The sequence below is a fragment of the Microtus oregoni genome, unplaced genomic scaffold (genome assembly GCF_018167655.1).
Source record: "Microtus oregoni isolate MIOR12 unplaced genomic scaffold, Mior012 000002F_ref0000024, whole genome shotgun sequence".
Lineage (NCBI taxonomy): Eukaryota > Metazoa > Chordata > Mammalia > Rodentia > Cricetidae > Microtus > Microtus oregoni.
In genome coordinates this window covers 36619382-36636783 of record NW_024543061.1, presented here as the reverse complement: position 1 = coordinate 36636783, position 17402 = coordinate 36619382, and the positions used below count along the sequence as shown (strand labels likewise).

The 17402-nt window shown below is 43.5% G+C and overlaps 1 protein-coding gene across 1 annotated transcript in view; it reads left to right on the top strand.

The window, feature by feature from the left end:
- Suclg2 (succinate-CoA ligase GDP-forming subunit beta) overlaps positions 1–17402 on the top strand; it is a 256926-nt gene that overhangs the window by 228132 nt on the left and 11392 nt on the right. Inside the window, exon 10 of the mRNA XM_041639888.1 lies at positions 6481–6601. Coding sequence (XP_041495822.1) covers positions 6481–6601 — 121 coding nt within the window. The remainder of the gene's footprint in view (positions 1–6480; positions 6602–17402) is intronic.

Here is a 17402-nt window from a genome sequence, read left to right as displayed (position 1 = left end):
TGAAAAAATTGATGCTTAGACAGGAACAACAGTGTTCAGAATTAAATAAGCATGTTTTTAAAAGGGGTCCTTATCTCACCCAATATAAACATGCTTGCTTGAGTTTTATCAGCCTGATGCCCAGTGCAGTGGCACTAAATTAGCATGCCAAATTATAATGGACAGAAATAAAGCTGTAGCCGATTTGCTGTGCTCCATATCTATCTATCTATCTATCTATCTATCTATCTATCTATCTATCTATCTTTGTGTTTAACACAAAGCTTTATTGTAGATAGATATGGAGAGAGAGATACTGCATTGTTATGTGTGTTTCTATATCCATATATGTACATGTGCAGGTGTGCTAACCTGTGCATACACTTGTGGAGATCAAAAGCCAACTTTGGTTTCTTCTCTTACCCTCCACCTCATCTGTCTGTCTGTCTGTCTGTCTGTCTGTCTATGGTGGTCTTTCACTTAACCTAGAGCTTACTGTTTCGGCTAGGCTGGGTGACATTGAGCCCCAGGATTCTCCTGACTCTGCCCTTTCAGCATCAGGCTTACAGGTTCATGTTCATGCTGCCATGCCAAATTCAGATCTCCATGCTTATACAGCAAGCACGTTACCCACCAAGCCCTACCTCCCACCCCCAGCCTGCTGTAGCATGTTTTAAATGAAGTGTAGTAAGAGAACCATCCCCCAGCCTGCTATAGTATATTTTGGATGCCGCATAGTAACAGAGCCTCCCCCAGCCTGCTGTATTATCTTTTTAATAGAGCATAGTACTTAATCATTTGTAGCAGCCATCGCAAAATGGCCATGACTCAGAGAACCTTCTTTCGCTCACTGCGATCACTGGTCAGAATGGGAAGAGAATAAAGATAGCAGAGGTTCCATTTGTGGATTTGTGAATGGTATAGTTTTTGTTCTTGTTTTGTTTCATTTCAATGACTAGTAGTGGAGTTGAAATGGACGTACCTCTGTTTTGGTCTTCTTAGATAGCCTGGGTACCTGTGGTTGTCAGTGATGGCCAGAAAATAATGCAACATGGTCACCTTAAAATCTGAAGAGTGCTGTCGGAGAAATCGCAGAGGATTCAAGGAAAAGGGGGTGAAGGCAGGAAGAGGGGTGATGGCACCCTTGCAGTGGGTTTGAGAAGAACTGAATGAAGCAAACCAGGAGTTAGTCAACTTACAGTCAAAACCAGCCCCCACTACTTGTGTTAAGAAAGTTTATTGGAACACACACACTTTTTCACTTATGTAGTATCCCTGACTGTTGCTGCAATGACCAGGCTGTCATTGAGGAAGAACCTGGCTCCCCGAGCCCAGAAGGGTTACTAATTCATACCTAATGGAAAGTGACTAACTCCTGATGCACCCTGCCGGCTGAACCAAGACTGCCAGTTCTTGCAGACGGCCCAGAATGTGGCACATGTATGGAAACAGACTCACTGGCATGAGCTGTGACAGCTGTGAGTAGTGTTTAGTTTCTCCCCGAGCCTCAGTTTGACCAAAAATGGAAGTAATGCAGCTTGTCTTGTGAGTTTAATATAACTGTATTGTGGATGCTGGATACACGTGAGTTCCCCTCCCGGTCTCACTGAAATGCACAGGCTTCTTCTCAGCACTCACCTAACAGTGAACCCCATGAGCCTTCATGGCATGATGCTGGGGGCAGCCCCTAAGCCTTTCCCAGGTGTGCATCCTCTGGTCCTCTTTCCCTGCTCTTGATCCACCTCCCTTTTCTGTCTGTAGCCCTTGCTTACATGGCGGAGAGGCCTGTCCACTCAAATGTGTTTCCCTCTGGTTCTCTCGGTGGCTGTGCTTCTTCGCTCCGTAACCTAGCAGAGTTTGCAATTTCAGATGCAGATAAAGACCACTTTTGTCTGATTTGTAATTATTTTCCCGCCAAGCCAGATGGTTATAGGAGTGCCTAGCTCCAAGCGGACCCTCAAGGATATCTATTAAATAGATAGCCTGTTTTCTTTTGAGCAGTGACACACTGGCATTTAATGAAAGAGACTGCTGGTACTACTAAGAAAAAGAAGTATGTTTTTGGTTCAACATAATTTACATAATCTAACCTCATGTTTCTTCACCTCTGTGAGTCTCAACTGCTTTCATCTGTGAAATAAAATGAATATTGTGTGCCGACTATATTGATAGCTGGATTAACATATTAAAAAAACAGTATTAAACCTTACATGTCTCGGAGTCTTATTATTTTGCTAGTATTAAAGAACGCTTGCTAACCATTAGGCTATAGCGCCAATGGTTTTCACTACTCTCAGTTCCCTTATCTATAAGTTGGGGGTGAAAATTATACCTGCCTGTGTGATACTAATCTGTCAGTCAAGTAACGTAGTGAGCCTGCCATCTTCTAGTAAATAGAGAAGTTTTGTTTGTGAAACTTCATATATTCATTCTTCAATATGGGCTTCCCAGACACGTGCAAGCTATGGTAAGAATCTCCTTGGTAGTTAAGTTCACAGCTCCCTTGCGACCCCCACTATCGTACGTGCACATGGGTCCTGTTGTTATCACTCTGCATTAAGGGCATGTTCTGCTGGAGCAATAGCTTCAGAACTTCTGGAACATTGCAAACACTCGTGTAGGAATTCATCTGGTAAGAATGCCTAATGTTCATCAACTGCAGCAGAGGGGTTCATTGTTGGGTTTTGTTTTTGTTTATTTTGGTGTTGAGGGGAGCTTAACAAATGGCAATAGCTTCGACTTTTGAAGTTCATTCTTTTTAATGTGTTTTCAAAACCAAACCCACAGGGACATTAGAGGGCTTATGTCTGGGTGGCCCAGCCACCTGCACAGCTGCCAGCTGTTGTCCTGAACTCTGCTGTGGGGGCAACTGCCTGGGACCTGGGGACTTGGGCTCTATCTGGCACCTTCACTGCCTTCTTCGTTGATCTTTACTTTGTTCAACAGTAAATAGCAACTCTGAGGATTCTCACCCAAAAGTTGGAAATGCCCCTGTCCATCTAAACACTTCAGAATCTGCTAGGAGCAGCTCTGAAGATTTCTAGCGAGCTATAGCACAGGTTGGGGAGGTGTGTTCTTGTTGTTGTCATTGTCATCATCATTGTTGCTGTTGTTTTAAATTCTTCATGCCAAAAATCAGACAGACAGTAAGAAGTTAAAAGCTGCTTTTGCTATTATCATAGAACAGCAGCTTGTGGTTGTAAAATGAATGAATCTGTGAAGCACCATTGAAAATGTGACATGCTTTATAAATGCTAAATAATAATAATGATGTCACAAGGCTTTCATTTTTAAACTGTCTTAATTTCATTCTCAGTTTGAGCTAGCAGATTACAGTAGTTAATTATAGAAAGTGGCCCAGAGTGAACCCTTAAATCAGATTTCCATTAGAGTGCATGAGTGCAGTAAATTACTCGATAGTGGGAAGGAAGCTGCGAGGTGCAGAGTCTGCTAGGAGGGGTCTCCTGACCCAGCAGGCACCTGTCTCTGCCAGGCTCCATGGGACCCTCTGTGTCCTGAGCAGACCCCTGTCCTAAGCCAGGCCACCTGTGTATATCTGCTCTCGCTTTTCCTATAGAGATGCTTCCCATGGAAGCTGCTGTCAAACCTCGCTGCTGTTCAGCTCTGAAAATGGGAGGAGTAGGCCAAAGAAGCCGCACTCTTGGCCCTGGCCCTCATTCAGGCCACATTCTCCTGCATTGCCTCAGGTTACCTCCCAGGTGAGGCTGTTTCTCCAGAAGTTGCATTGGGTGCCATCTCTGCCTCTGTCCTGGGGCTGAACACTAGCCAATTGTGTTGCTTTCCTTTCAGAGACAGGCTGTTCTGTGAGGAGAACCTGTGTTTAATGTTGGACTCCTGCTGAGCACAGTGAGACACTGTTATGTCAGAGGCTCATGGGACTTGACACCCGCTGAGACAGTCACAGCTTGTGTTTGACACTCACTCCAGGGCATTCACCCACTAAGTGGACTTGTCACAGGGTCACAGACATCATCTCTCTCTCACGCCTTCCACGGCTGCCTGGTTCGATGAATTCACTAAGTTCGCATGAACCATATAGAACAGTCATGTAGTTTCAGATTAAACACATTGACTCCCCGTAACTCGGTGAGATGCTGACACATGAACTTGCCCTTACAGTGTAGAGGTCACAGGTACCAGTGTGCTGTATTGGAATGCCAGACTCTTTCCTCATAAATGCTAGTGAGCGCCTCTACAGCTGTCTCAGACCCCATAGAGGCATCGTTGCTCATGAGTGCTTTTCTCCTGTTCCTCTGGCAAGTTCCCCTCCATCCCACAGTTATTTGGAAATGACTACTCAGCATCAGTGCTAGCAGCATTTAGTAGTTGTTATTAGAAAGCAAGCTTCTGCTTACCAGTTAGCCTGCTGTGAGTGGAAATGGGAGGTTTCTTTCTTGGGAGTGGCCCCAGTCCCTAACTGGCTTGAAAATATTGCTTATTTATTTTATTACTAAGCCGTCGCCTTTTTATTAAAGTTTAATAAAGTCACTGTGCTCCTATTATATTGTTGGAAAAGGTTTCCTGTCCATAGTCTGGATAGTCGTCTAATAGTGTCATTGCCTGTTGGAGAAATCATGTATAAATATCATTAACCGTGTACGCTGAGAGCAACTGTATTAGTAGTGCACAGGTACCATCACATTGACGCCCTTCCCCTAGTCTTATATGGTCCAGGGACTGTTACTCTCATCCCACAGATGAGGAAGCCATATTCGGGAGAAGTTATGTAGCTTTACCAGGTTGTAGCCTCAGTGGCCAGCATGGATGAACAACCAGTAGATTGTGAGCTGGGCACTGCAATGTATTGGCTTTGTTACCTTCAAGTCCAGATGGTCAACCGCACTGTACTAATGGGCAGGGTTCTGGGGCTATCAGAACAGAAAGCTAAGAATTCCTGTATGACACATTCTAGAGTTAAGTGCTATAGAAATGTGATGTATTCTTTTCTCCTTTGTTGTCTGCAATTTATTTATCATGCAGAGCCCATAGGATCTAAACTGGCATGCAACGTGTAGATACATGCTTTGCAATTAGTGTTGCATGGTGTAATTGCCACTGCATTGTTGGAGTTTTGATGCCTCAAGCTTGATGAATAACTATTTTCCGTGGGTATTATTAATTACTCTACGTAATGAATTATCTTCATTATCTCATTCTTTGTGTTAATTATACAGGATTTTTCTTATACCTACTTGTAGTAGTACGAGTGGCGGGGCTGCATCCCCGGCACCCGGCCGCCCACATGGCTAGCTCTAGCTTATGCCCCAAAATAATTACACGGAAACTGTATTCTTTTAAACACCGCTTGGCCCATTATATCTAGCCTTTTCTCGGCTAACTCTCGCACCTGGACTAGCCCATTTCTTATAATCTGTGTAGCCCACGAGCTGGCTTACCAGGAATGATCTTAACCTGCATCTGCCTGGAGTGGGAGAATCATGGTGACTCCCTAACTCAGCTTCTTTCTCCCAGCCTTCTGTTCTGTTTACTCCTCCCACCTATGTTTTAACCTATGAGGGCCAAGCAGTTTCTTTATTGCTTAACCAATGAAATCAACAGATTGATATATGACACTCCCACATCACCTACTTATCAAGTTATTACAAGTACGATATTCTTTTTACCTGTGTGCCTCTGAATGTGGACTCTGCACAAACAAGTGAACATGATGGGGTTAAATTTACATTTTGTGAAAATTCCTGTTAGCAACTTGACTCTTTATAATGGTTATATCTCTCTCTCTTTTTTAAATCTGTCTGGATTCTGAGAATGTGCCGCCAGCATATTAGAAGGCTGTTAAGAAGCGTGGCAAGGTCGGAGTCTTTACCTGTTTATGCAGACAACCCATACTAAGTTCCAAGTTTTAAGCTCTTTTTTTTTTTTTTTTTTTTTTGGTTTTTCAAGACAGGGTTTCTCTGTGGTTTTGGAGCCTGTCCTGGAACTAGCTCTTGTAGACCAGGCTGGCCTTGAACTCACAGAGATCCGCCTGTCTCAGCCTCCCAAGTGCTGGGATTAAAGGTGTGCGCCACCACCGCCTGGCTTAAGTTCTTATATTAGGCACAAGAACAAAATTTAATGACACATCATAAAGAATAGAAAAATAAGTACAAAATTTTTAAATGATGCTTTCATTTGAAAATAAAATAATAAACCAGTTCCAAGTAACCATGTTTAAGAAACCTAGAGGGCAGCATATTATAAATAGAGAACGGAGCAGGAACTGGACTCATTTTGGGATCTGTATCGGTTCATGAGACTGGGTGGTAATGTGGGTTAATAATGTTGTTTGCCTGCCGTTACTTATTCGTCACTGAAGCTTCAGCCCTGTGACATTCTTGCATATTTTCAGTACTTCTTGCTCTGTGTAAAAAGTAACAGAAATTAAGAAGCCTTACTTAACTATTTCAACTGTTACTTAACCAGTTCGTTTGAGACTGCTCTGCCCGAATTCTGATGAGACTTTCCTGTTTGGCATTTTAGGTGGAAGCTATCCTCGTCAATATCTTTGGTGGAATTGTCAACTGTGCCATCATTGCCAATGGGATCACCAAAGCCTGCCGGGAGCTAGAACTCAAGGTGCCCCTGGTGGTCCGGCTTGAAGGTGAGTCCCAGGATCCCAGCACTAGACCCTTGCGTTGGCATGTGCCCAGCATGCTCTAGGCTCACAAACTGCCTGAGGTGACAGGAAACTGGGCTTAATGAGGTGCAGCAGACTCAGTATTTCAGGACTTCTCTGGGCCTCCAGCAGGTGAGTGCAGCTGCAGCTCCTCAGACGCTCACAGTGGACTTAGGTCAGTCCAGATTAGCAATTCTACAGCAAAGCCCTTGTATTGCAGAGGCCAGTCTGATACCCAGCATATGTGCTCTCTTGTCTCAAACATTCAGTCCCAGGTATAACTAGTCTATAATGTAGGCCCAGTAAGAAAGCCACAGTAGCTAGATGTAAAATAGAAAACTGCAACATTATAGTGCAATTAAAATTAAGTGAATTAGGCCAGGAGACAGAGGCAGGCAGATCGCTTGAATTCGAGGTCAGCCTGGTGTACAAAGTGAGTTCCACGACAGCCAGAACTACACAGAGGAACCGTATCTCGGGGCAGGGAGAGTGGAGATTAAGTGACTTCAGTTTCTTTCTCTTAAGAGTCAAGGAAAGTAATATTTTTCATGATTGTAAAATTGCAAGAAACTGATACTGTGGAAAGGGAAACCAAAGATCAAGGGAGATTATTTGTATGTGTGTATATCTGTATATAGAATATCTTTGTACACATAGCTTTTACATCTTTAATAAGACCAGTGGTGGTATTTTACAGCTCCCTTTCCTACCTATGTTAATGTGTTCTTCTGTATTAACTCCTGTACGACTCTGTCTTAAGAAGAAGGTCTAGCCTAAGACACATGCATTTGGACATAGGAGGGGAGTGCCTTGGTTTGGGGGGGGGGTTGTTTTGTTTGGGGGAAGCTTTTGTTTTGTTTGAAATGGGATCACACTATGTGGTCCATGCTGGCCTTGAACTTGCTGTGTGACCCAGTCTAATCTAGTATTCAGAATCCCCCAGCTCCAGCCTCTTGAGGACTAGGATTCCAGGTGCACAGCACCACATCCAGCTGAAGTGTTTTTATCATCATCTCTTCATGTAGCTGTGAATTTCTTTGTTGATCCTGTAGTGAAAGTCTCAGGCAGTGTCCTTACTGAGGTGCCCTGGTCTGAAATAGGAAGGCGTCTCAATGAAGTTCTCATACCTGCTATTTCCAGTTGCTCAGTGCTTCTTGTGCTACGTTGAGTTCACCCATGCACGTGGCATAACCTCATGCTCTGATAATTTTTTTATTTTAGTTATGCATATATTCCAAAGGTTGACACATTTTGAAATACAATGCCACCAAATCTGCGTTTGTTACTGTCAACAACACTCCTATCAAGACAGCTCTCGAAGTATTGGGAAGCTGTCAAGATCACAGTGGCAGAGCCATTTTCAAGAGCTTGAAATTTCAGTTTAAAATATAAAATAGTTGCTGTCCTTTAAATGACAGGCTCACTTCACTCATTTGAGAAAATATCTCAATATAACCAAGCCTGAATAGCACAGTGTGTTGATTGGTCTCTGGGGAATGTGACTCACTCAGGCCTGTGCTTCTGCGCAGGAGCACATCTCCGTAGAGACAGCCACCATAGTTAATCAAGTAGCTTAGCCTGATGCCCAGGTGCAGAAGTGCTTCCTGTAAATGTCCGGTTTGATTGAGTAGGACATCAAAAAGTGCTCAAGGGCCAAGGCTTAATAAAATTAATATTCTTTTTACCATCCATCACTTGAAACCTGGTTTTTATGGTGAGTGTGTGGTAAAATATCAGTAATCACTAGTTCTTTGTAGCCTTTGCCTTCCTTCCATGCTAATGTATCTGCAGCTTCACCCACCATCGCATAACTGTCATGGTAACTGCATCAGCACCAATGTCAACCCAGTTCTACTGTCATTCATTAGTACCACTATGTGACAGTCAATTTAGCATAGAGAACCTTCCCATATTTGAGGAACATTTTAGTATGAAAACTCCAGAAAGCCATCCACATTGCCATTGTATTCTGGTTGTAATAGTCAGCAGCCCCTATGAGTTGAATTCTTCAGTATCACCTTAGGGAAAGCCTAGGTTCCTCAGGCCGTGGGCTGGGGTTCTGCAGAGATGAAATCTGTATTTGACAGCACTTTGCATCCCATCCCCTGATGGAGAGTCCAGAGGCACTGCAGCCGGCTTGTCTGTCTACTTTATCTCTCCTCTCTCTCCGCAGCACAGCTTTTTCCTCTCCTGAAACGGCCTACCTGTGACCCAAGTTCAGGACAACAGGGACTTGACAGAAACAGTGATCACAGGGGGAAGTAGGATGCAGAAACTCCAGGCAGCAAAGCTCATTGCGGACACTAGAACATTCTACAGAATTCACTCACTGTAGAAGTTCAGAGACAGCATAATTGATTTCTGTAAAACTAATAAAGGCCCATGATTGGTGACACTCCAGTGCCGAAAGCTGGCCAAGGAGTTAATGAGGTCATCAGCATTGGTTCTAATTCTGATTAAAACGTTGATGTCAAATTGTTTTTAGATTTGAAGTGACCCTTGCCCCTCATGTTGTAAAAGCCAACTTCTGAGCTTGTGCTCATGGGGGGAGTAGATCTCTCTAAGCAAATCATATTAGTGTCTGACACTTGGAAATAATTAGAAGTATTCCTGCAGTGGACTTACTTTTTCCCAGCTATCCTTGCTGGGCCATAAGTATTATTATGTACATTATTATTATTTGTACATTTCCAGAAAATAAATTACTTCCTTTTAGTTTTCTTTAAAAATTGAAAATGGGCTGGGGTAATAGCTCAGTCAGTATGCCTTCAAACCCGAGTTTGATTATTTTCACACTGCGCTTAGTATTCCAGAAGTATTCAGTGATCCATGGTACCTGGGAGGTAGACTTGTAGACATATGCACAACAACACACCCAAGATTATCTCCCTAAACAGTCTTGTGTTTGTTTAGAAGTCTGTTTGAGATAAGAGAGAAAAGCTTTGACATTTCTGAGCTTGTTAGACAATCAGATTTGCATCTTTTAAGTAAGCATTCTTCTAAAGTCTATGCCTGTGTTTTTTAATTAGTTAATTAGCTCCTGAGAATGCCATGCACAGGTCATAGAGCTTTAGCTATTAAGGAAGATGAGTAGAAATACGAAAGGTTAGCATGGGAAATGCAGCAGAAAAGTGATAGAACGAGGCAATGCACTCAACATTGCTAAGGGGTTGCCCTCATAGAACCTGCTCCCCCCTTTTTAGCAGGTTCTTGGGGGCCCCAGACAGCCTGGATCACTGAAAATTTGGAAACACTAATGTTATCATAATGTCTGTGTCCTGGAACACTGGAAGAGATGACTCAAGACAAGCCTAGAGCAAACACTGTCTCCCCAGACTGATGGAGGCCGAGGTGATGTTTCCACTACCCTTACTGTACTCTGGTTTCTCCTCTGTCATAAGCACTTTATACTGAGAGGGAAGAGGCAGGTGAATTTGGAATTTCTGAAGTTCTAGCAAGCTTTCTCTACTTTCACTATACAAATTGGCATCTTGTGTGATCAGTGTTCTTGGAAAGATGTAAGCTCTCACACCAACACAGCAGAACCTACAGCACGTGCAATATCTCACCCAGCCCAATACCACAAGCCCCTTCCCAAACTGATGGTTACTCACAGTAAACAGGTGCATAAGAAGTTCTCACTCACTGTGACCTGAGCTCTGACCATTGATAACAAAACGCAGAATTTGGAGTAGGTACAAGCCAGAAAGGCCCCTCTACTGGCTGGTTTTGTGTATCAACTTGACACAAGCTAGAGTCATCAAAGAGGAAGGAGCCTCAATTAAGGAAATGCCTCCTTGAGATCCAACTGTAGGGCATTTTCTCAATTAGTGATCATTGGGGGGAGCAGCCCATGGTGAGTGGTGCCATCTCTGGGCTGGTGGTTCTGGGTTCTATAAGAAATCAGGCTGAGCAAGCCAGTAAGCAACTCTCCTTTATGGCCTCTGCATCAGCTCCTGCCTCCATGATCCTGCCCTGCTTAAGTTCATATCCTGATCTCCTTCAGTGGTGAACAGCAATATGGATATGTAGACTGAATAAACTCTTTCATCCCTAACTTATTTTATCGTCTATAAAAGAAACCCCTAACTAAGACAGCCCCATAATAATCTAAAGTGAACCAGGCCAGTGCTATGTCAACTAAGGAAACACAGATTCCTGTGAAGCATCTCTCTCTCTCTCTCTCTCTCTCTCTCTCTCTCTCTCTCTCTCTCTCTCTCTCTCAGAATGTAATCTTTTTTCCACTTTTATATTTTATTTTTTAAATAAGAAAACAAACTATCTTTTTTCATTTTACATACCAATCCCAGTTCCCACTCTCTTCCCTCCTCCCATTCCCCCATTCCCTCCACCTTCCCCCCTATCCCCATCCACTCATCAGAGAGGGCAAGGCACATTGCTTTGAGGAAGGACCAAGGCCCTCTGTACTGTACTATTTCTAAGCTGAGCAAGGTATGCCTCCAAAGAGAATGGGTTTCAAAAAGCTAGTACAAGCCTGGTGCCACTGCCAGTGGCCCAGCAGTCTATCCCAGCTATACAACTCTCAGAGGGTCTAGTTTGGTCCTGTGCTGCTTCCTTCCCTGTCCAACTGGCGTTAATGAGCTCCCATTAGCTCAGGTAAGCTGTTTCAGGGGTTCTCCATCGTGGTCTTGACCTCTTTGCTTGTATTCTCACTCCTCCTACTCTTCAACTGGACTTTGCGAGCTCAGCCCAGTGCTCTGCTATGGGTCTCTGCCTCTGTTTCCATCAGTTGCTGGATGAAGGTTCTTTGGTGACATTTAAGATAGTCATCAATCTGACTAAAGGGCAAGGCCACTTCGGGTACCCTCTCTACTGTGGCTTAGGGTCTTAGCTGGAGTCATCTTTGTGGATTCTTGGGAATTTCTGTAGTGCCAGGTTTCTTGCAAGTCCCGTAATGGCTCCCCTCAATCAAAATATCTATTTCTTTGCTCTCCTTCTCTATCCTTCCCCAATCTTGGCTATCCTGTTCCCTTCAAGTTTTCCTCCCCCTCCCCTTCTCACCTTTTCTTCCCCTTCCATTCTCCCTTCTCCCTCTAACCCCCATGTTCACAATTTTGTCAGAAGATCTTGTCTATTTTGACTTTCCAGGGGGATCTGTATAAGTTTCTCTTAGGGTTCACCTTGTTTCTTAGCTTCTCTAGGGTTGTGGATACTCAATATCTTTTGCTTTGTAGTTAGTATCTACTTATGAGTGAGTACATACCATGTTCATCTTTTTGGTTCTGGGTTATGTCACTCAGGATGTTTTTTTTTTTTTAGTTCCATCCATTTGCATGCAAATTTCAAAATCTCATTGTTTTTTTCCTGCTTAGTACTCCATTGTGTAAATGTATTACATTTTCTTCATCCATTCTTCGGTTGAGGGTCATCTAGGTTGTTTCCAGGTTCTGACTATTACAAACAATGCTGTTATGAACATAGTTGAACAAATGTCCTTGTGGTGTGATTGAACATCCTTTGGGTATATACCCAAAAGTGGTATTGCTGGATCCTGAGGCAGGTTGATACCCAATTTTCTGCGATACTACCATACTGATTTCCAGAATGGTGGTGCAAGTTTGCACTCCCACCAGCAATGCATCCTTTCCAGCATGAGCTATCATTGGTGTTTTTGATCTTTGCCATTCTGGCAGGTGTAAGATGAGCTCTCATTGTCATTTTGATTTGCATTTCCCTGATGGCTAAGGTGTTGAACATTTCATTAAGTGTGTTTTGGCAATTTGAGATTCTTCTGTTGAGAATTCTGTTTAGATCTGTACCCCAGTTTTAATTGGATTACTTGGTATTTTGAGGTCTAATTTCTTGAGGTCTTCATATATTTTGGAGATCAGTCTCCTGTCTGATGTAGAGTTGGTCAAGATGTTTTCCCATTCAGTAGACTGCCTTTTTGTATTATTGACTATGTCCTTTGCTTTACAGAAGCTTCTCAGTTTCAGGAGGTCCTTTTTATTGGTTGTTGTTCTCAGTGTCTGTGCTACTGGTATTATATTTAGGAAGTGGTCTCCTATGCCCATGCATTAAAGGCTACTTCCCATTTTCTCTTCTATTAGGTTCAGTGTGGCCAAATATATATTGAGGTCTTTAATACATTTGGACTTCAGTTTTGTGCATAGGGATATATATGGATCTATTTTTATTTTTCTACGTGTTGATAACCAGTTTTTCCAGCACCATTTGTTGAAGAAAACATGTGATTCTTGAGCTGGGTGCTTATGGCTCATTCTCTTTTATCATTATGCACCTCATTTAATTTTTAATTTTACTTTTAATCTAATATATAAAAACACAATAGCTATACATACTTATGAGGTAGAATGGCATGTCTAAAACATGTATACATTGTATAATGTTTAAATCAAGTGAAGCTATGTGCACCTCAACTATATCATTCTTTATGGTGGAAACATTTTATTCTGTCTTTATGAAAGATATTAATTGTTATCCATAGTTACTTTATGCAATTAGTACCCAATAATTAGCCTTGTCCCTATCTCTATGTACCCTTCCAGCTAATGGTGCCCACCGTTTTACTTTGGAATGTGTCTTTAGTATCTGTCTGTCTGTCTTCTGTCTATCATCTATACATATAATGGGGGATGGGCACGCGTGCATACATGTTTATCTATTGGCCCCTTTTTACTCATTATTGACTACTGTAATTAGAAAGTATGACAGAAGTAACTTTTTTTTTTTTAGTGTTTTATCTCATACTTACGAACAGTGGTGTTTTGGTTTTTTTGTTATGCTTTGTCTTTTGAGACTGTTTTTGTGTGTGTGAGAGAGGACTAGCTATGTAGCCAGTGACCTTTAACACCTAATCTTTCTACCTACCTATACCTCCAGAGGGCTAGAATTATAGGCATGCATGTCATGCCCAGCCCCAAGTAAATACTATAAAATAAATACTACAAATGGGGAATTTCCAAATTGAATCTGGATGGATAAGATCTGAATTATTGACAAGGAGGAAGAGAAAATTATTGGATGAAGGTCAGAATTCATACCTGGGAGTTGGAACTGTGCTCGTGTCACTGTAGGAACTGAAGCCCAGGCCGTGGATAGGTGATAAGGACATCATGGAGAGAGTGGGGGCTTTGCACCAATCTGTAAGAGAACAGAGTGAAGAATGAAGCTGTTATCCAGAGTCTTCAGCACTGGCTAGAGTCTCAGGCAGAGCTGTCATGTCGAGAACAAAGTGGAGGGCAGAAGAATAGGGAGAAACACATACAGAGAGAGAGAGAGAGAGAGAGAGAGAGAGAGAGAGAGAGAGAACACAGAGGGAGCCTGCGAGCTTTAAGTCTAAGGACCAATGTTGACAGAGATCCCATAGCTATTCGGTCCCAAAGAAACACACAGAGGTCTACATTAATCATAAACTGGTTGGCCTATTAGCTTAGGCTTTTTATTAACTCTTTCTTATATTAGCCCATTTTTCTTGTCTATGTTAGCCACGTGGCTTGGTACCTTTTACAGCGAGGCAGTCACATCTTGCTTCCTCTGCATCTGGGTGACAACTGCAGACTGACTCTTTCCTCTTTTCAGAATTCTGTTCTCATTGCCCCACCTCTACTTCCTGCCTGGTTGTCCCACCTATACTTCCTACCTGGCTACTGGCCAATCAGCATTTTATTAAACAAGTGCAAGAAACAAATCTTTACAGGGTGAAACCATTGTCCCATAGCAGACCAGGATTCCAGTGGCATGGCAATGGCCCAGAGAACAGGTAGAGATCAGGGAAGAATGACATGGGAAATCATTTCACTAGGGATATGGGAGAGTGATGTATGGTCAAGCAGTTCCACCAGAACTGGAACAAACATGAATCCCTGCTGGCACTAGCCCTGACTCAGAGCTCCTGAAGGCTGAGACACTCCAGCCCCTGTATGTCTGATCCACACAACTGTGAGAATTCTAATAATCAAGAGTGCAAGTGTTTCCAAAGCCACATGGCCTGCTAGGTTAATAGTGTCTATTTCCTGTAAATAATGGAACAGCCTGCTTGTTTGCTTTTTGTTTGTGTGGAAAACCCTGCCTCCCTGTTTAAATCTCACGCCTTCACCATCCATCTCATGACCACTCTGGCCCACACACGACATACTGGAGGCATCCTGAAAAGGGAAGTTTTTGTCCATCAAGCCTGGCTCCCTTCGTCCGGATTTTGTGTGCCAAGTCCTTGTTCTCTGCTGTATGCTGATTACAAACGGCCTTTCTCTCCTTTGGAAACAATACCATCACAGTTCCATGCCTTGCTGAGCAAATGAATGTCTGCAGTTTCTCAACCAGCCAGGACCCAGGGTCATTTTATCTAAAAGACTTCTGGGTAACAGCCACGTGCCAGGGAGAGCTTGAACCTTGTAAACAGGAGCATGGTTGCTGGATGAAGCCTTTCCTTCCTGGACTGTACACAGAACCCTGTAAAATTCACCTGTTCAGCATGCTCTGTGGTACTGCTGAGAAGTGTACACATGATGGACAATTGTATCTGGTGTTACAGGTGTGTTCTAGCAAAGCTGTAGCTTCTGTGTCCATTTCTACAGTTCTGTGGTGTCCACATTTGTAACACCTTCAGTGTCTTTCTAACAATGCATTCTTCCATGTAAGTCTGCCCTGCATTCCTACCTCTCTTAGGTGCCTGGGGAAGAATTTGCTCTTTTATCAGGTGTGTATTATGATTCTGAGTTGAGCTCATTAATAATGACAACTAATAATAACCATTATAAGCCCAGAAAGTTTCCCTTAGCCAGTTCTTTAAATTCAGTTTTCAGCACAGTATAAGCATTTTCTCTCTTTACCAAAGCTCTTCAAAAGCCTGTTGCCATGCCAAAGCTTATGGCCACAGGAGAAATAAGGGAAGTAACTCCGCCTTTGCCTCCCACCAGGACAACTGGACTGGGCAGACTATGACTGACTTAAGAGTTTCCTTAAGAATGTTAGAGCCTGCGTTTTCTGTTCATATTGGGACAAATAGGACCGAGCCCTCGATGGGACAGTACTGGCTGAGCAGGGTGAAAGTGATGCACGGCAGAGGCAGGGTCCTCTGCTCCGTCTGACCATGTCTCTGGCCTCTGCCCTTTTCCATGTTTCAGTGGCCTCTTGAGTGCTTATTCTCATTTTTTGCTTGGTACCAAGTTATATTTTCATTTTCTCTTCCTTAAGCCCTGTCTTCTTGTGCTGTGCCTAGCAAGGGTCATCCGCACACCCGCCTGAGTGTATCTTCCACCTCCTGCTGCCTCCTTTGGTTTTTAAAGGCATCCCCCCCCCCCCCCCCGGTGTTTGGGTCTCATTCTTCCCAAGCCATTCTCCAGGTTCCTGTTTTCTCTGTACTCTCCATCTCGCATTGCTCTCCACATCACCAGAGTCTCATTCCTTCTTCATCTCTCCCCTCCTTCAACATCCTTGTGGACATGTCCTGCCTGGTCCTGGCTTCACTGCAGTGATATGTATCCGTCACCTGTCTTCCCTCTCATCACTAGCACCCTGCCTTTTCCCCCACTGACCCTCCTTCTTATTGTTCACTTCATCTTCCTCAGTTTAGACCACATGTGGCACTGGAGGGAATCACGCCTACAGCTGCTTCACCATGTCTGGATGGATAAACAGATTGTAATATTTAAACTGCGCTGCTCCTGATCTGTAGACCAGCTTCGCAGGTGCTAGCCTGAAGCATTCCTCAAAATAGGGAGAGCTTCTGTGGATCGAAACTTTTAATCTGCATTAATCTACTCCCTTAGGCAGTTCAAGTTTCACTCATTTCACCTCTAGATAGCATCTCTGCCACTTGGGTATCTGCAGCTTTGTCATAACTGTAAGCTAAGTCTTCTCTAAAGAAGATAACCCTGCATCTCTAGGCAAGGTTGATGGATGGAGGTAGACGTGACAGACAGCTGGTCTAATGATACTGAGGCCAGAAGCCTTCTGAACAGGATGTTTGTGCTCTTTATCTTTAGTGTTCTTCTTGGTACCTCTGCCCTAGGGAGCACTTGACAAGGCCAGTGTGTCTTTGCCTTCCAAAGAAGCTGGATCCCACGGGTACAAGTCTGCTTGACTTATCTGAGAACTACTGTTTTGTTGTTCTGAACCCATCTAACCAGGTCCAAGTGCTGGAGTCTTTGAGGGAACCCAGCAGATTGTTTCCCATCAGAGTTCTCATCTTGGTGAGAAGATCAAAACTGAGCAGATCAAAATATTACTTTATTTGCTAATCAAAAAGATATTTAAGTATGTACCTTGCACCTCATTGTGAATTTCTTCACTGTGAACTCCAGCTTTAGTCAGGTTGTCAGCCCTAGACTCACATACTGCTTGACTTCAACAGGCATGCCTCCTCTAGAGCAGAAGCCTGCGGAGCAGTAGGTGACCTGGGCTTGCCCCGGAGGCTCCAGTCAAATGCCCTCCACCATCTCTTTCTCACGGCAGAGACACTGGAGGGTGAGGAAGAAACAGGGGTGACATGCTAACAATACTGTCCCTAAATGCACATCTCAGACCATTCTGCCCTTAGAGTGGCTGGCTCTGTCAGAGCTTGTCTGTTTGGGTAGTGGGCAGTCTTTTCAAGAACAAGCACATGGCACCATTTGTCTGAGCCATAGCTCCGGGTGGAACAGTTATAATGAAGAGTGGTTAGAGCGTGGTAGGCGCCAGGACTGCTGTATCTGACGCAGACTCACTGTCTGCTTTCTGGGTATTATCTGTGTGACTGGCCGATTCATGTCTTATGCCTCTGTTTCTTCATGTAACACTGGAAGTTAGACTGATCGGCACCTTG